Source organism: Melanostigma gelatinosum, assembly GCF_949748355.1.
Source record: "Melanostigma gelatinosum genome assembly, chromosome: 21".
In the NCBI taxonomy this organism is placed as follows: domain Eukaryota; kingdom Metazoa; phylum Chordata; class Actinopteri; order Perciformes; family Zoarcidae; genus Melanostigma; species Melanostigma gelatinosum.
Window position 1 is genome coordinate 15,810,448 of NC_136654.1, and position 19,382 is coordinate 15,829,829.

Consider the following 19,382-nt stretch of genomic DNA (forward strand, 5'->3'; position numbering starts at 1 on the left):
TTTTCATTCATTGCATTCATTCGCAACGTAAGGGCTCTTCAAAGCTTTATATGAGGGCATTGAAGAGCAGCTGGGGGGGGGATGCATGAAGATTAAGTAGGAAAAGAGTGTCACAAACATAGAAACAGAAACTGAAGTAGATGGACAATACGCTCGGAGAGGTGGCCATTTCTATGTGTAATGTGATGTAGTAAGAGGCATGGAGAGGGTCTTTTGTGCACTATCTCCGCTGCATGCTGCTAGAGAGAGACGGCCTGATATGGATGGTGTTGGGGAAAAATCGAAATGACGAATTATACATTTAACATTAGCTCATGTCCTCTGTAAGTGTTTAAAGCTGTGTCCTCAGATGGTTTTGTGTGAACTTCCTGTGACACTAGGTGTCTCAGCAACTGTTTAGTCTACTAAGAAGCAGTTGGCGGCCGAAAGAACACTTCAAGCTGTTTACCCGAAATAACCCGTAATAAACCCGTAGAGGCGTCAATACTTACGCCTGGCTGATTTGCGACCGTGACTTCCTGATTACGAGAAAGCGACCTTTGTACTAGAACGAATTGTTGAAGTGATGTTCCAGATACTCTACGTGGACGCTGTGTGAACGCAGTTTGTGTGCGCGTTATCCTTTGTGACGAAGACGTTATCGTACATGACCCTGGGCCAATACTGCATGTTTACTCAGTCTGAATACCAGAGACTCCGAGCAGCCTTGATGCATCAACTTGTTTGTGTTTCAACTCTAAATGTTCTGCGATGAACGATTTTTACATCGGCTGGAGTGAACTTTTCTAACAGATGGTTAACAGAGTTATCAAACCACCTTGTGTGACTTTACTGGCCGACTGATGTGTGTCGCTACCACAGCAACTGACAACAATCACCATTATCTTTGACCACTGCAAACAGTCCAGTGTCCTTTCTACACGGATTCTACTTCTAACAAAAAAGCTAATTTGATTCTCAAGGTCTTGTTCGACACTTTGTTTGTTCGTCACGCCATTTCATTTCTCATACATGCACCTTAACCCTCCTCCCTGACTCCCAACTGGTTGCAACTTGCCGTCAAGCAAACTCTTTTTGGCTCGTGTGTTTTACTTATTTCTGGAGAATGCAAAAAGAGAGATTCGAAAGGGAAGACATGTTAACGGCCTCCAGTTGTTTGATTCCGAGGCTCGGATTGTTTGTGACGAATTTCGAATTTTGGCCGCCAAAATCGGATGAAAGTCAAGGTGGTTTTAACTCATGCTGGTATTATATACGGTACATCATTAAGAGTTAAAACATTCAGAACTAGAATCAGAACAATGCCCAAATCCTATTGGGAACATATTTGTATTAAATTAAATCATTATGCACACACACACACACACACACACACACACACACACACACACACACACACACACACACACACACACACACACACACACACACACACACACACACTAATTGTGTTGTCATCATCTACAGCTACTCTGCCCCCTGCTTTGCCTTCATCTCCATCTAGTTAGCAAGCTGAGCCCGTCATCTCTTTCCCCAGACATGGAATCATATTGTATTGAACTTGTGTTAATTTGTCCAGAGCCACCATGAAATTATATCTGTAAAAACGTATGCGTCTATCTGCAGTAGCTGTCTGTGGCTTCAAAAATAAAGACTCGCCTATTTCTGAACACATTGTCACATTTTGCAGAGACCAGTCATTACCGGAGCGATCGAAGTGACACTATTATGCTAGCTGTCAAAATGTTAATCTCATTTTCTTTCTGTCTTGATTGTAAAAAGCAGAGTTGGCCTGCGAAAGCACTCTGTCGGTTGTGATTGCGTCGTGGGGGAAAGTCATATTCGCTCCTCAAAAATTGACAACAACAAGGGAGAGTGAGCACAAAGAGATGAAAAGTCAATCAGCATGGACTTGTATTGCTGGAACTGTCATGTCTTGTCATGTCCATCATGCTCGTTCATACGCTTCCCGTGAGCGGCTGTTGAATAGATTGTTTGTTTGCAGTCTGTCCGTCTCATTACTATATGAAAATTTGAGGAAGGCTTACTATCCCCTAAAGGAAACGATGGCCACACCCCACCAACCCAGCCAAGAACCAATTGACAAAACAAAAAAAACACTCTTGAGGTTCGATAAATAATTAGCTCTCTTAATTAAGTTTCGAGGTTAATTGGCGGCATAAAGACTGGTGGCATGCCAGGTAGAAACGCCCCTGAGGCTTTCCATCATGTGATGGGAAGTTGTGGCGCTATGCTGTTTGTTTACAGGCCAATCGATCGACTAAAGCATCATGTGCGGGATAATTCACGGGCTCAAAAACTCTTAAATTGCTCTTAAATTGTATTGGATATAATCTTCAATCTTTATTAAATTAAATTATAATTTGGAGAGTTATATTTTTATTTGATTATATGGGAAGCAGGATGCTGGCCAAAATGCTGTGAACAGAAGTGTGTGTGTGTGTGTGTGTGACTGGCTGGCACACAGATACCATGTGTAACATATCACCATATGTTACACATGGTATCTGTGTGCCAGCCAGTCACACAATTTAATGCCAGTGACAGAATTTAATGCCGAGCCTGTTCTCTCCCAAATGCGGCACTCCCCAACAGCAGATCGCTAAAACTGTGCCACTCTCTCTCTCTCTCTCTCTCTCTCTCTCGCTCTCTCTCTCTCTCTCTCTCTCTCTCTCTCTCTCTCTCTCTCTCTCTCGCTCTCTCTCTCTCTCTCTCTCTCTCTCTCTCTCTCTCTCTCTCTCTCTCTCTCTCACACACCTTGCAGCGATGATCGGTTGCCAGAGGACACAAGGTCAAGTCGCATGGTGTCAATATTTAAACCAGCACTCAGCACAGGGGACCTTTACCATAACCTCATTAAATATGGGGGTCCGTTCTGCTCAAACACTCTCCTGGCACAGTGAAAGGTCGACTTGAGCATGAGACTTTGTGCAACAAAGTGTCCATTTCACCTGGTCATGCTTTTACACAGCGTGCACACACACACTCACTCACTCACGCACGCATGCAGAATCCTGCACAGCTTCCTGCCTGACCGTTTGTTTAATCACCCATTCTATCACTCTCCCAATGTCCCAACAGTGAAGGGGATCCCCCGAGGCTCCAGCAGACAGCGTAACTCTCAAGTGCAGTCCGTTCTGATCAATTGTTGTAGCATCTGTGTGTCACTCTTGCCCTTCCCAACCTGCCGTCTCCACTCTGGTCTTATCTGGTCTCCAGAGATTGTCAGCAGAAAGGCCCCCGGCTGCATCGACTGGGCTCACGTTGCTTGTACTGTACGTTCGGCCCCCTGTTGTGTTCACATACACACCCGTATGTCAACACAACGGTTGGGCTGAGATCAGCAAAGTGAGTGTCAACAAGCTTTTCTTTCAATCCTCTGGTGCTTCGTTTACCCTGCTGTCTGCACACACACACACACACACACACACACACACACCGCTCAGAGACACACTGCTCGCTGAGATAAGAGCAATGTTCGCTGCCTCTCTGGAGAGAGCGATAGAGGTCTCAGAGCCACCAGAGGAAAGGAGAGCGGGCCAGAAGCAACAGCAAGAGCTATCTCTTCATCTAGTGGGCCGCTCTGTGAATCTATAACTGGCTGTGTTGGGGGGGAAATGTGCATGCAGTATAGTTTACAGGGACAGAGAGGGTTTGGGAAATTAGAGCCTTAACTTTACCTTAAGTTGAAATATTTTAAAGCAGAATTATCTTAACATACATTTTCTATCTATCTTCTATTTCTACAACATGGCATATTTAGGTGAAAGACGTATTGGTCGCTGTCATTTCCTCTGTACGTTCTGGGCATCATAAAGCCAGGAAGCAGTCGCTGCTATTTCGTGGTTTGGCTAAGATTTTATCAAGTTTAACCCCAAATGTCAAAATGGTAGGTATGACTCAATTTTGACCAAATATTAGGGGTGTAACGGTTCACAAAACTCACGGTTGGGTACGATACAGTGGAGCCACGGTTCGGTACGTTTCGGTACAGTAGAAAACTATAAATGTCAGAGAAATGTACTTGATTTTAAAATATATTTATTCATTACAACTAACATCATAAAGTTATTCTTTGACTTTGAACAAAAACTGCTCCTTAATGTTATGTAGTATTGTTACTTACATCTTCTCCATCATCATTTTAGGATGAACAATGATGGAACTAAACCTGAGTGAACATGGCTCTTCATCAATAAAGGTTTTAAAAAAAAAAAAATTTTGGTGCAAATCTGGCAGCTTTCCAAACCAATTCAAATGTTCCATCCCATTCATCGGACCATTCATCGGACCGATCGATCAGTCAGTAATACGTCTCGCTCCTCTTGTGTTCTCCTCTCTCTTCATCAGTTATTCAGCTCGCGCTCACCTGTACTCCAGCGAGAAGCGCGTCAGCTCCGTGCTGTTGTGGATCCATTTGAACTCCAGTGGCCAGCTCCCCTCAGCCATGCACGTCAGCACCAGCCTGTTGCGCTCCAGATGGAGCTGGCTCCGCACCGGCTCCGTCTTGAAGTAAGGAGGCACGTCATCTGTGAAGAATAGAGAACAGAGTTCGGATTTGAAGTTTTTTTCCTTCTTCATAACGAGACTTCTTGCAAAGGGAAAATACCTCAAAAGCATCTGAATGAATCACACCTCCTCTCAAATCCCACACCCGGAGGCACAAATGTGAGCGTAAAAACAAATGTCAGCGTAAAAACACAGACTAAAAGAACGACAAGGAAGTGTGAGGAGAGATAAGACGGATAGAAAAGCAAAATGATTCCCTTGTGGACTTATTTTTCATCTTGATAAGGTAGGCATAGATGAGGAGCAAACATCGAGTTGTGAAAGTACGGAAAAACATTTGAAGAGGAAGACTTGAACAAAGAGGAAAAGTTGATGCTTGCATCTATCGGACTGTAACAGATTGTCGATGGTCAGATGCTGGGATATCACCTAAGACAAAGCAAACTCTGCTGTGTTTGATTATCACTCGCGTGTCAACACCAAGCTGCCGCACTCCAGATGGACAACCCCCTTTTCTGAACGTGTCCCGTTTGGAGCTGCACCTAATCTCACGTGAGTCCCTGTTGCTTGTGTTGGGGCGATCTCGACTTGTTCTGGGGGCGTCGGGTATGTCTGGCTAACAGGGAAGCGGAAGCAGAGGCCTCAAGTGGAGGAAGTAGCGCTCCTCTGTTGTGTGTTTGTGTGTCGGTAACTCATTGGCGCGAGGCAACACTTTTCCTCCGAGCCAGACGGAGCAGACAGGAGAGGAGGAGGCATGAAATCCTTTCATCATTCGTTTCACTCTGTCTGTGTTTCCCCAACATGCTCTGTTGAAGTGTGAAGGAACGGATTGAGGAGGACCAGCGAGGACCTCTCCACAGGGTGATGCACGCACACACACGCACACACACGCACACACACACACACACACACACACACACTGATTTATATATCTCAATCAAGAGGCCTCACACACAACCTGCCAAGGTCCCTTGCGGTTCTAATCTCTCATCCTTGATTAATGACGGATAACAGCGGAGAGCGTATACCTGATGATCATTGTAAATATAGAACACATTAATTGGATGGTTGGATAATATAATTATCAAATTGACTGATAATCAGGCATTGGAATTAAACTGTCAAAATGATCTATCGTGCTGATATTTGGTTGCTCAAATCCAGCGGAGTCAGACTGATAAGAGGAGGAATGGGGATGAAAATATTGAATGAAGGGAAAATATAGTGAGCGGCCACAGATGATTTACAAGCTTTTCCCCGTCATTTTACCGAGACTTCACCGCACTCCACGACGACAAGATTCCTTTATTGGTGGTAATCACACTACTCTATAGCGTGAGGTTTAGTATGTTGTCATATCTTTAGTTTCCAGTTCTACATTTGAAAGTATTGGTGATTAACGACGCGATTCTTGTTCATGCTGCTGTTGGAAGTCTTGATATAAATATTAAAAACACCTCTCAGGATAACACAATACAGTTCAACAGCACAACACAATACAGGCTACAAAGAAGCTTTAGTCAGGTGTACCTAATAAAATGAGAACGATTGTAGTTGAGAGAAGTTATAAAAAGATGACTGATTAGCGAGATGAAGAGAATCAAGAGCAATTACAAGCACAAACATAGTTGCTCGCAGTGCAAAAGTGCATGACATATCTGAATAAGTCAATAATGAATATTCATACATTCTAGCACCGTCTTGATGCATATTTATGAAGAGCACTTTGGTGGTTTCTGACATCTGCGCACAGTGCTGACCCCGAGGCTGGCCGTCGATAATACATATTTATAACAAATAGACAGAAGACACTCAATAAAGCGCCACACCGTGTTGATCTGTCAGATTCAACTCACATTACCATCTCCAATCTTTGTTTGAAACTGTGCCCATTGCTATCCTGACCGCACTTTCTGTTGGTCAAACATGAAGAAAGCCTCCTCACAGCAGAAGAATAACAAGCGGAGCCAAAAAACACACACGCACACACACACACACACACACACACACACACACACTCTCTGTCAAGAAGAGTTGAGCTCACAGAGAAAGCCGCCTTGGATACATACTACACGATCAGGGGAAGGTCAGGATATAAAAAGCATAAAGCATATACTCAGAAATCAATAGTTAAAGTGTAATCGAAAGATAAAGTGTATGATCGTTACATAACGAATGTTTAATACATAGAGTGATTTAACAAATGTAAACCTGATAATAATAATAATAATAATAATATGTGTATCTGAGTATAGTGCAGTCTGAGTGTAGAAAGTACGGAGAAAGAGGAAGTGAGCTGAGTGCAGGCCTTACTGTAAGAAAATAACGGCTGCAGAGAGAAGGAGAGAAAAATCTAATAAGTGTTTTAAAAGCAAGCGCGTGCTGAATAAAGCGATTAACAACTGTAACTGATTATAACAACTGTAACTGTGATTATGATAACTAATCTGTGTTAGAAATGTGTGAGTGTAGGAAAAGGGGAAGTGCAACAGATGTTGAACACCCAGACACGCGCAGAGCTTGATTAAGTAAGCGCCCAGACAGGGAAGTTGGGGTGATTTCCTCATGCACACACACACACAATGTAGGTACTTTTCGAAGCACTGCACCAAATCAATGATGTCATGTTAATCATGGGCTGAGGGAGGCCGTGTTGAGGAAGAGGGGGGAGAGACGCGAGAAGCAGCCCAAAAGTGTTATAAAAGAAGTAACTTGCAAACAGCAAGACGGGATTTCTGCACGAGCCGTCCAGACGCTTTGAGAAGAAGATACGGACGATCGCCACTGAAGTATTCGAGGACTTCGTCTCTGTTCACGGAAAGAAGACCGCTGTTCGTGGACAAAGATTGAAAGACGGAGATTTTCCTCTCCCCACTGCTCGACTTTAACAACTGAACAACGGAGGAACGCGGCAGTCCTAGAAAGACTTTGTACTGAGCCTTGAGGACTGTTGAACGGACTCCGCTGCGGGAGCAGGAGGACCGAGGGTCCGGCCGGACCTTCACTCCTAACAAATCCAAAATAACTTTTTCACCGAACCATTGAAGATCCAGCTCCAACCGACCCATCTCGGCATCTAAAACTAATGAGTATAACCTGAGAAGAAAATTAAAGTAACGAATCAAGTGTAGTAACATTTTATGTGAGCTGTAGCTTAACCCTTGCTAACTAACTAAATATAACCTGCAACAAATATCTAATCTGCATTTAAAGTAAATTTCGCAAGTGCATTTATTTGCTTAAGTAGTAAAAGTTCCTCGTGGCAGTAAAAAGTTAAATCCATTGTATGTCTAACAACTGAGTTCTGTAAGGTTATCCTAGAGACCGAATCCACTTAACAATCCCTTACGGTTTTAGAAGTAATCCTAGCCGTTAAAACCTAAACCTGGCATTTACCAAGAGCACGGATCCAGAAGAGGGAAGCTGCCATAACCGACACGACTGGTAGGAGCGCCCGGGGTCAGGCTGGCCCCTCGACCGAGTGCACTCAGACCGGAGGAAGCAGGGTAGACGTCGGAAGTAACGGCAGTTAGCAGAGCCAGGCTAGTTCCCTCGCAAGAACACCAGCTCGACAATCTTTTAACAGAGAGCTGAGTCAGTAAGTAGCCCCGTATCGGGCCAGAAGTACCCCAGGATCTAACAACACAGCTAATCAGAAAGTCACGCGGTGCACTGAAACCTCAAAGAGAATAATGTACAACGAACCAGGAGAAAAAAGGAAAAAAACTTAAGTGAAGTGATACAAGAGACTTATTATATATGAGAGAGCAGCATGGCAGACAGGGCTTAATAGATGCAAAAGAGAGATATAATGTAAAATCGCCTGCCTGGGCATCTCCCAACACAGTGTGAGTTTCGACTCTTCCTGGCACAGAGGAACTGTGAGGGAGATTGAGATGTGCAATAGTGATTTGAGATGGCCGAGACTAATTATTCGCTGGCGGTGCGCGCTTTGCTTTTATCTACGATGGGGAGATAAAAGGGAGGCAATGAGGGGGGGGGGGGGGGGGGGGGGGAGGCAAAAAAAATAAATAAAAAATAGAGAGAGGCAGGGGAAAGTGAGGGAACGGACAGACAGCAGTGCAGTGAGAGGGAGAGAGAGAGGGGCGTGCAAACAAAACGCTAGCATGCATACCGTATCGCACCCGTACACAGATACTCATTCATCCACAGGAGGGTGTGAGGCCAAAGGAAACATTGATCACTGATGAGTATCTCTGATAGTCTCTCTCATTAGGAAGTCCATGAGAGCTCATGTGGAATCAGCACACGCAGAAGGAGGAAGACACTCTGGGGACGTGGTGACACAATAGCTTCGTGATTGTTTTCTTTCATGATAAATATGTCAATTATTCTTCCATTAATCTGAACTATATTATCCCTTTTCCAAAATCATCTCTTATCTTTTCACTGTTTTCTATGATTCTTATTTTTAGCCAGTGTACAGTGAGGTACAATGCGCATCCTTTGTCTCATGATGAACATCAATGAAATTGGACAAATGATCAACATGTGCCTACAAGTCTACGGTGCTTTGCACACACTAATTAGTGAGGGAAGACTGAATGGCAGCTTCACCCGTCTGTCTTTAGTAACTGTAACAGTGAAAGGGATTTCTGTGGACGAGAATGCAATTATCTTTCCTAAATAATTACGTAATATTGTCTCAATAGGAAATTATCCTTATATTTGTCACATAGCCAGAAGAGTATGAATGTGTAACACCCTTCACCCGAAGTGGTGTGTGTATTGCAAACCGCAAACAACCACCATTTGTAAATGAAGCTTGGGTAACACAGTCTGTGTCATGTCACAGCCATGACAGGAAATGTCAACGAATGCCAACACAAAACCAACTCCAACCCAGCTCGAGCTTCCTCCGTGTGCTTCCTGTGCAACACAAAGCAATTATTGTGCGATGGAGGCCCCTCATTTGCATACAGCAGGGCTCATGGCGGAGGACGCTCCCCGGGGGCCGCGGCCCGGGTTGACTCAAAGTTGGGGCATGCGAGTCTGTGTGTGTGCGGTCGTGCAGGTTAGTGTGTCAGACGGTCCCAGAATGCAACACACGGTCAATTAAATCAGCTCTCTTATGAATGAGAGCAGTGCCAGGTACAAATGCCTGCCTTGGGGTGGGAATTCATAATTGAGAAGAACTCTGAGAATTCATTTCTAAAATATCAAGAGTCAGGGACACTTCTCCCATTTTCTTCCAAATACTAAAAAGGTCAAAATAACATGTTTTTAATTGTCACTGTCAATCACATAGAACATAGAGATGAGATATATTTCTTTTCAAAAAATAAGAGCGCGCACAACAAGTTTGGAAAGAATGAAACTCATTCAAAGAACACTTTGAGCAATCACGTCTTTATCGCATTTGAACCATGAAATATTTACATTGTGTTGAATCTTTTCAGACTCATGACACTTTAATGATAATCAACCCACGACCTCGGAATACCTTTTACTCTGGATTGTCTTTCATGAAGAACAAATACACAAGGTAAGGCACGCTGAATAGCGGCTCGATGTGTTGACATTGTCTCGCCAGTTAAATCACTTTTTTTCACAAAAACACATCTTTTCAACAAAAGCAGCTACATTTTTTTCAATACGTCGCCTGCTTTACAGCTGTTAGGTTTTCCCACACATAGCCTGTAGCCTGATAAAAAAAAGCACACTGCTGAGTTTTCACAGATAAATCAGGCGGTCGACACACACACACACAGGGGCTACTTTCCTGTTCCCAGAAGGCTGCGGTGCAGCGGCTGCAGCCGTGAAGCAGAAACCTCCCGCCTAGCTCAATCCTCAGGAGTCCGGTGCTCCCGGACACAGCATACATATTTCAGGTGCAGCCTCGGGGCCGCACGCATACAGACAAACACAGGTGCTTATCGTTTTAATACTTGAACACCAAAAACTTACCAATTGGTGTTGATAGGCCCAGCCGACATGTGCATTAATCACAAATGCGTAACGAATGGGTGTGGATGCTCGTTTGGGTCCACATCGGATTCATTCATTTCAACATAATTTGTGCGTGCGTGTGCACGAGCCACTTTTTGATGGCAGGTGTCTGGATGCATGTGTTGGTGATGCTGATGGAAGTTTCCTGGTGGTCTAACTGGGCTGCTAATGGCCCCACTGGGTGTGAAAATCTGTTCCACTGTCTGTCTTTATTTAGCACACTGGTCTGGCCCTCTCGCTGTGTGTGTGCGTGTGTGTGTGTGCGTGCGCAGGATGGGAAATGGAGTGGCTCCAAAATGTGGCCGTGTATGTATGTCAGTATATTACTGTACATGTGTGTGTGTCTGTGAGAGATGTTTGGCAGGCGTGTGTGTGTGTGTGTGTGCTGACTTGATATTTTTCTCATCCCTGAGAGACACTCAAACCGAGGCCAGCTGCTGATTGCCACTAGTCCTTGTCTGTACACACATATATTTATATGGCACGTGGATTATACAAAAACAATCAGCTGATCGCTATTCTGTTCACACACATATCCAACGCACCGATACATACACATACATGTGCACAGACAGACATCTTGCCCTCGCACACAGCTTTTGGCACATCTCCAGTGTGTTACTGTTGGGCCTTTTTGTTCAATTCATGGCTCGGTGACGCCTCCGCCTCCTCGCCTGTAGCACTGCATTTCCCATGAGGCCGTGCTGGCAGCCACTAATCTCTAGTCTAGCTGGTCTTCTAGGGCTGCAGGTCCAAAGACCCCTGCATTGTCCAGGACAGTGACTCTCAGTGGGCAGGAGAAGATGACCTAATCAAACTAAAATGAGTGATTATCATTTATTCATTGTTCTGTTTATATTTTATTGTTATTCGGTAGCTTGTAATACATGCCACATCCACACCCAGCTACATTTGATTTGTTGTGTGGTGCTGGGGTTTCCATTCTTGTCATTCTAGGATGTGGTTTCTCAACGTAAGGGTCAGGTTCCCCAAAGGGATCAGAAGAAAAGCTGTGAGGTTTACCCAGCTGATTAATAAGAGTAAAGATAAAAGCTTCTGCAACTAAAAAATGTCAGTTTTAGACTCCAAATATTTCCGTTATTTATTCGTTTCCCTCTGTCGCTGCAACCTGCGTTGTGATGAGGTCTCTTTTAAAGAGTTGACAAGCTGAACGGGTTGGGAACCATTGATCTTGTTTATAAAATGATCAGTCATCTTCAAAAGTTTGAAGACTGATATCACTCACATTTCCGTCCTCTCCCCTGTTCTCTTCTCACTGTCAGTGAGACAGCACTGTCTGGCCACAATCAATCAGAGCAGCTCGAACATTAAAAAAAGTGTCTACCTCTTTAAACAGCCTGGGCAAAGAGGGGCTGTCGTAAATCTGCGAGCTAACCTTTAGCCACGACAGGCTAAGCTCTCAGCTTGCATGCTTACTTTTATCACTTACCCCGCAGCAATCCTTTCCCCTCCTCCGATAATGGCTAAGCAGCTAATGCTGTGAAACTGAGCAACACAAAGGGGGAAAACAAAGTTGAAGTACACAGGTGTGGGAAAGATGATCGACTATAAAAATGAAAGAAAATATGGTTCAATGTATGCCAACACATGCCTCTCAAATCCTGTTACTTCTGTGTAAAAGCCCGTTTCTTCCACACGCTAATGTGTGTACGCGTGTGCTTCGTAATGTGTGTGCATGTTAAAGAGCAAGCTGCTTTAATTTCCCACAAGATCCAGGGAGAAAAGAAATCTCCTTAGTGCAGCAGTGTGCATATTATGCTGTTATGTTTATGGAGGCAAATCAATTCCTGTATTGTGGGACACAACAAAGCTGAGAAGCATCTCATGTGTGGGGATGATATGGCTGCACTAAAACAGCCAGGATTTAGGCCCACATTTCCCATTCAAGATCCCATGTACTGTAAGATTTTAAACACATGTGTCAGTGGGGATTCTCTACAACAGGTAGAGTGAAGAATTGGGTCATTTTAAAATGGTGAAAGCGCGCGGGGAATGCCGGGGCTTATATTAGGATGCGCTGGAGGACTTTAAAAGACTCTTGTTTGGATGCTGCGAGTGCCGTATGAGGAAATAAGTCCAGTCAGAGGAAATAACCGAGCAAACACGGTCGACACGCACACAACCGTGCGAGGCGATACGCGTCGGTGACCCGACCGAGCCGCGGATTACAGGGATGGGTGTGTGTCTGCAGCCCACCCCTGGCCTGCTGAAAAATGAAGGTCCTGGAACATTGTTCGTCGGTGCTCAATAATGTATGGGCAGGTTACAGCAGGAGAATCCTAGCGGAAGAGAAAAGATGAGTCTACGCCTATAGCTGCACGCAAGCACACACACACACACACACTCGAAAAATGCCGGTTAAACTGCATAACTGGCCGTGTGTGTGCTGCTGTTTTTCGAGCCAGGTTTATAGTTCAGTGTGAGAACGGACTGAAAGAGAGTGTTGCTCATGTGTCAGCCACAAAGTAACACATCCTTCCCTCGCCTTGGCCGCCATTCATTACGCTGCAGTCAGCCAAATCACGTGGAACTAATTTATTATGATGTGAGCACAGCGTTATCAGTGCGTATACTCTTGCGCAAATATAATACTCTTGTGCAAATACCACTGATATTTGGAGCGATGCCAAACAGCAATTCCACCACTGAAAGACGACTCAGTCAGAGCCCACAGGCGGAGCTCTGTTTGAAGGATGGTATTCCCAATAGTGAAAGTACGGTATTAAGATTGGTACTAATGCAATTTGGTTAGCAAAGACCGTAGTGGTTTGATGGCAAGTGTTTGTTTGTGGTGCCAGAAAAAGCTAAAACCTCAGATTTCTAATCTGGGAAGGAGGAAAGAAAAACAACTCAGGACACAGGAAACAGCGTAAAGTGTTCATGACTGCAGCTAATGCTCTTCTAAGAACGAGCCAGTGTTTTTCTCAGTGCTCAGTCGGAATGAAAAGAAAATAAATCTTACCAATCATCTAAAAATAGTGCAAATCAACATTCAACTTGCTTACGTGAAACACGTGATGCGTGGCAATTATCGGCAACTATCTGTATGTTTCCAGTGCTTCCGACGACATTGCACGGTGAGCCCGTCAGTTCACATCATCAGAGAGAGTTTGCTTGGTTGCCATGGAGAGAGAGCGCACCACATGCGGTCATATGGCAACGGTTGGACTGGAGATGCGGTTGAAAATATCTCGGAAAAGCTATTCGACCTCTTGTCAAGCGTTTGTTTGGTGCTGGATAATAGGAATTTGTTTTAAAGAGCACTAAAAATGTGATGGCACAATTGGCACTTAGTGAAGATTATATACGCGCAGGTCAATATGCAGAGCGTTTGATAGCTGAGGCGGTTTGACAGAGAGGCCATTATCCAGCATCTCACCCGATTCAACGCCTGCTCACTCTGGAGTACGGCAGGAAATAATCCCACTTCATGGCCTTGTTAGAAGGCTTTCAAAGTACTAGAATGGGCTGTTTAGTCAGTCTCTGTTATTGCCACATAGATGCTGTTTGTTGGACAAAGTCAATAAGTTCAAAGTTCAAAGTTTGCTTTATTGTCAATTCCACAATGTACTGAACATACAGGGGAGTTGAAAAGACGTTTCTCTCTAGTCCAACATAAACATAGAAAGTGAATACAGTGCAATAGATTAAAAAACATTAAAAAACATTTAGACAATAAATATATATAATAAGAGAAAAAAACAAAAAAAAAGCTATCAATCTGTATTCAGCAGCAGTTGGACATGGGGAGTCTTAAAAGAGAGAAGGGAGAGATTTCAGAGAGTTCAGCTTCCTAACAGCCTGGTCGACGAAGCTGTTTGAGAGTCTGGTGGTGCGAGCACGGAGGCTCCGGTATCTTCTCCCAGAGGGCAGGATGCTGAAGAGACTGTGTGAGGGGTGGCTGGAGTCGCGCACAATCATGGTCACTTTGCGGGTGAGGCGAGTGTCATATATGTCCTGCAGGGAGGGGAGTGAGGCACCAATGATCCTTCCAGCTGTGTTCACTATGCGCTGCAGGGCTTTCCTGTTGTGGTCAGTGCAGCTTCCGCCCCACACAGTGATGCAGTTTGTCAGGATGCTCTCAATGGTGCCTTGGTAAAAGGTGCACATGATGGGTGGTGGTGTTCTTGCCTTCTTCAGTTTGCGGAGAAAGTAGAAGCGCCTCTGTGCTTTCTTTGCCAGTGATGTTGTGTTGGCTGTCCACGAGAGGTCCTCACTGATGTCCACCCCCAGGAATTTGGTGCTGCTCACTCTCTCTATGTCAGCACCATTGATGGTCAGTGGTGGGTGTTGAGTGTGGCCTCTCCGGAAGTCAACAATAATCTCCTTGGTCTTGCTGTTATTCAGAAGGTTGTTGTCTCTGCACCACGTGGTCAGAAGGCTGACCTCCTTCCTATAGTGGGTCTCATCGTTGTTGGTGATGAGACCAACCAGAGTTGTGTCGTCTGCAAACTTGACCATGTGATTGGTGCTGTAGGTTGTAGTGCAGTCGTGTGTCAGCAAGGTGAAGAGCAGTGGACTGAGCACACAGCCTTGAGGGGCCCCTGTGCTCAGTGTGATGCTGCTCGAGGTGTTGTTGCCGACACGTACTGCTTGTGGCCTCTCACTGAGGAAGTCCAGCAGCCAGTTACACAGCGAGGTGTTGAGCCCCAGCTGGTCAAGTTTGAAGATGAGTTTGTGTGGGATTATGGTGTTGAATGCTGAACTAAAGTCTATGAACAGCATTCTCACATATGAGTCTTTTGAGTCCAGATGGGTGAGGGCTGGGTGGAGAGCAGAGCAGATTGCATCCTCCGTGGACCGCTTGGCACGGTATGCAAACTGGAAAGGGTCCAGGGTGGGGGGGAAGAATGGATTTGATGTGTGACATGACGAGCCGTTCAAAGCACTTCATGATTATGGGGGTCAGTGCCACCGGACGGTCGTCATTATAGCAGGGCGGAGTGGGTTTCTTTGGCACAGGTATGATGATGGTGGCCTTGAAGCATGATGGAACAACAGCTTGTCTCAGAGAAGTATTAAAGACATCCGTGAAGACATCCTTAAGCTCCTCTGCGCAGTCCTTCAACACGCGACCAGGGATGTTGTCTGGACCTGTTGCCTTGCGGGTGTTGATAGTGGAGAGTGTCCTCTTCACGCTGGCAGCAGACAGGCACAGAGCCTGGTCGTGGGGAGGGGGCGGAGTCTTGTGTGGACGTGTGCTGTTTTGTGTTTCAAACCGTGCAAAGAAGCTGTTGAGGTTGTTTAGCCTCAACAGCAGACAGCAGAGATACACGGAGCCTGTGGCAGGGCATTCAGACCCTTACGGACTACAAACCCGTGCCACAGATCTGCGGCAGCAACATCTCTCTGCTAAACGTCGTGTTAATGTGCATGTGTGCGGTGCTGAACGCACTTGTTCTACGGCTAAATCGATGTAACGCAACGCGTTTGCTGATTGTCACGTGTGAGCACCCGCGTACACACAGTGGGCACGCGCGTCCATCGGCCACACAGGGTATCTGTGTACAGCCAGGCACGTTCGAATGCACACAAGCAGGCGTGCGCTCACAAGTGAACATCACCAGCCTCATCCATCTCCTCCCCGTCTGTGCTGGCGGCTTTCCGCTCATCCTCACGCTCGCACAGAGAAATATACATACAAACAAAGAGACCCCCACCACCACCACCACCTCTGTCCCTTTGCGACACATGCACACACACATAGTGTAAGCGCCCCCTCCACCTCCCCGGGATAAATGTGATCATTGCTCTGTCCCCTTTGTGCTTACCTAATGAAGGACATGTCTTAATAAAGCCAAGGGAAAGGATGGGGCCGCTTTCACCGCTCAGCAAGCCAATTAGCTCCTTCTTACCTTCTGCCATACATTTCTCTTTGACCTCCTGCCGTGTTCTCTCACAGTAATCATGGCTGGTTTACCCCTGGCTTCCCTTTCCCCTCTGATTGCTTCCACTGTGTATACCTATTTATAAGAGATCCAAGATGGAGCAGCATGAAGGAAGTGCAGCAGTTTAAGTGAACTCAATGATGTGGCATGTCAAGCCATGTTTCGCTTTTCTTCCATTATATTTTCTAGCAGACAAAAACAAAAAGTTGTTTATTCTTTACTAATGCGTTGAGGGGTCATAACTTCCGGCCCAGGGTATTGAAGGGGGTGAATTATGCATTTAAATACAGGCACAAAAGCTCTGCTTTAGTCCTCTGTGCTCCTGCAGGGGTCAATGTTTGCTCCTTTTGTGTTCGGGTCTTTGTGCTGCACATGGGCCCAGAATGAAAGCCCTCTGTGGCCATTCAGATGAACCATAATCTTTCATTAATGAGCTTTCAATTTCGTTATTATTTGGGATCAGGGCGCAGCACAAGCCATTGTGCCGGCATACCCGGCTCGCAGGACAGAATGAGGGGAAGTGGATAAAGCATAAAAGATGAAGGGGGGATGGAAAGTGGGCTGGAGAGGAGAGTGATTATAAGGCTAGAGGTACAAAAACACTCTAAGCTGTATAATAAAGTCTGAAGTTTAGGTTTACGGGGGCAAACAAGGGTTTTATTTACATCACTGCACACAGAGACTCATAAGCCAGGAGAATTATTGGATGGGTATTAGGACTGGATATTTTGTCACAAGGCAACGGGTAGTGAGCAGGGCTGCTGTGTGCTGTGCTCCGTGCCAGTCAAATTAAGCCCCACACTCTACAAGACCATCTGCCATCTTGTTATTTCAACATAACATTCTCATAAAGATTAAAGAGATGGAGAAAGACGAGAGAGGGCAGGGCGATGGCGAACAAGCGGCGGTAATAAAAAGCCAATGGTGATGTTAAAAAATGCAAAAAAAAGACAAATGTATTATTTCTTCTTTCAAAGGTTAGACCCGGAAAAAGACTGAATCACCTGCTGGTGGAGATGATGTGATGAACTGCGTTTTTATAGCGCTTTTACAACTTTTTCTCTCATTCAGCCATTCACGCACTCGCACAAGGTGCTGGCCTGCCCCCATCGGGAGCAATTTCAGCTTCAGTGTCTTGCCGAAGGACATTTCACCACTGATCGAACCGTCAACTCTGCGCACTGCAGCTGATGAATGGACCTACAGGTGGGATGTTTTGTCAGCAGCTGTTTGCAGGGTCAAGGATAAGCTAAAAAAAAAGAAAAAAGAACGGAGGCCTGGTTTAAAGTAATTGGTAAGATGATTAGGTCCGATGATGACGGGAAACATTTCGCACAAGCTGTCACCAGGAGAGATGCTTCTTACGGAGAATTAGGCTACGAGTCCAGATGGAATACTATGAAGGCGTGTACGTGACAGTTAACAGGTTTTCGTGAGTAATACTTTAATCTTGCTGAAGTCTGGCAAAACTGCATCGTAAAGGCAGTATTTGACAAAGCAGAATTGATGGCTTGGAAGGATAAAATGGTGCATTGTATCGAAGCTGCACTGAGATCTAAGAGGCGCAGCAGAGGTTGCCGACTTTTCCATTCATTACTTTGAGGAGCGCGGTTGTGTTCGTCAAACCTGAAGTGAACTTTGTTAAACGCAACTTTTTCATTCAACCCAGCAGTTCATCTACAACCACCTTCTTGCAAAGAGTTTTGAAGTCAAGATGAAAATGTTTATTATTTGGACTCAGTGTGTGTTTTTTGAGCTCGAACATTTATTTTCCTCAACACAGAAGCAGTAAGGATTGCTCGTGGTAGAGAGAAAAATAAATCTTTTAAAACCTAAAGTGAGATGTGTCGAAAGGGCAAGTGGGAAGTTTTTTCTGTCAACATGGGAGCAGAAATTGGATTGGTTTGAGAGGTTGTAAGTTTGACACCAACTGAGTTTCTGCTGCCGTGATCTCTTTTTCTAATATGAAATGCTTTTGAGAATAAAAAATGAAACAAGGGAAAAAAACCCACGATTCAGCATCTATTGGTCCCTGGTTGTACTGCCACATAACAACAGAGGCTCTGTAGTTACATTACATATATTAAATACATGTTCTCCTTCCTTGAAGCTTCTGGTGGTGGACACCTTGGAGGATCACCGGTTTAAAAGAATGGGTTTAACACCAGATCCTAACACCCCCCCCCCCCCCCCCCAATGGTCTGTGCACTAATTGCATGCAGATCACAAACTGTGCGCGCGACAAGTTTCACAAATGTTTGCAAATGGCACGTTATGTCTAAATCCTTCACGCTTCTTACACTATCAATGGTGTTTCTGTTTTGCAGAGAGCAGGTTCGATCCTCCTTTAATTGATAAAACACAACATCGGTCTTGCATTAGCTCAATGTTTTGCGCAACAGCCTTACTTTTTTAGTTTGGAGTAAGATGAGGGGATCTAGACCACTCTCGACATCAGTGGTATTGGTTTTCTATATTCTCGGGAAGAAAGCGAATAAGCGCAAGTATTTCTCAAAAACAGAGAGAGACGTTGTAAGCATGGGCAAACAAACACGCGCCTAAAGCTATGCTGCCTGCAGCTCTGCAATAATTAGCTCCAAACGTCTTCTCCTTCCACTTTACCAAATCAGTTTCCGCCGCCCCCCCAGTCCAATCCCTGCCTCTCTCTCTCTCTCTGGTGACAACCGAGCCGTGACTGCACCTCTCAGGTGACTGACAGCTCCCTCAAATGGAAGTGCATTGGCTGCGTTGTGATTGATAGGTATGCCGCCCACCTCCGTAACCGCGTCTGCCATTGTTTGATGAGCATCTGTCTAAAAGTGGACACTCAAAACACACGCTCAGCCACTCCACTGCTCGTAGCGGGCTACTCTCCTCCACCACTTTATGGGGGAAAAAAAAAAGAATAATAAAAAATAGTTTTTCCATTCGATTTATGTAAGATGCACTCCAGTTTTCAGCGCCCATTTTCCA

The 19,382-nt window shown here is 45.1% G+C and overlaps 1 protein-coding gene across 1 annotated transcript in view; it reads right to left on the reverse strand.

Moving 5' to 3' along the window:
• Positions 1 to 19,382, reverse strand: part of sdk2b (sidekick cell adhesion molecule 2b) — a 239,330-nt gene that overhangs the window by 72,996 nt on the left and 146,952 nt on the right. Inside the window, exon 2 of the mRNA XM_079293331.1 lies at positions 4,391 to 4,550. Coding sequence (XP_079149457.1) covers positions 4,391 to 4,550 — 160 coding nt within the window. The remainder of the gene's footprint in view (positions 1 to 4,390; positions 4,551 to 19,382) is intronic.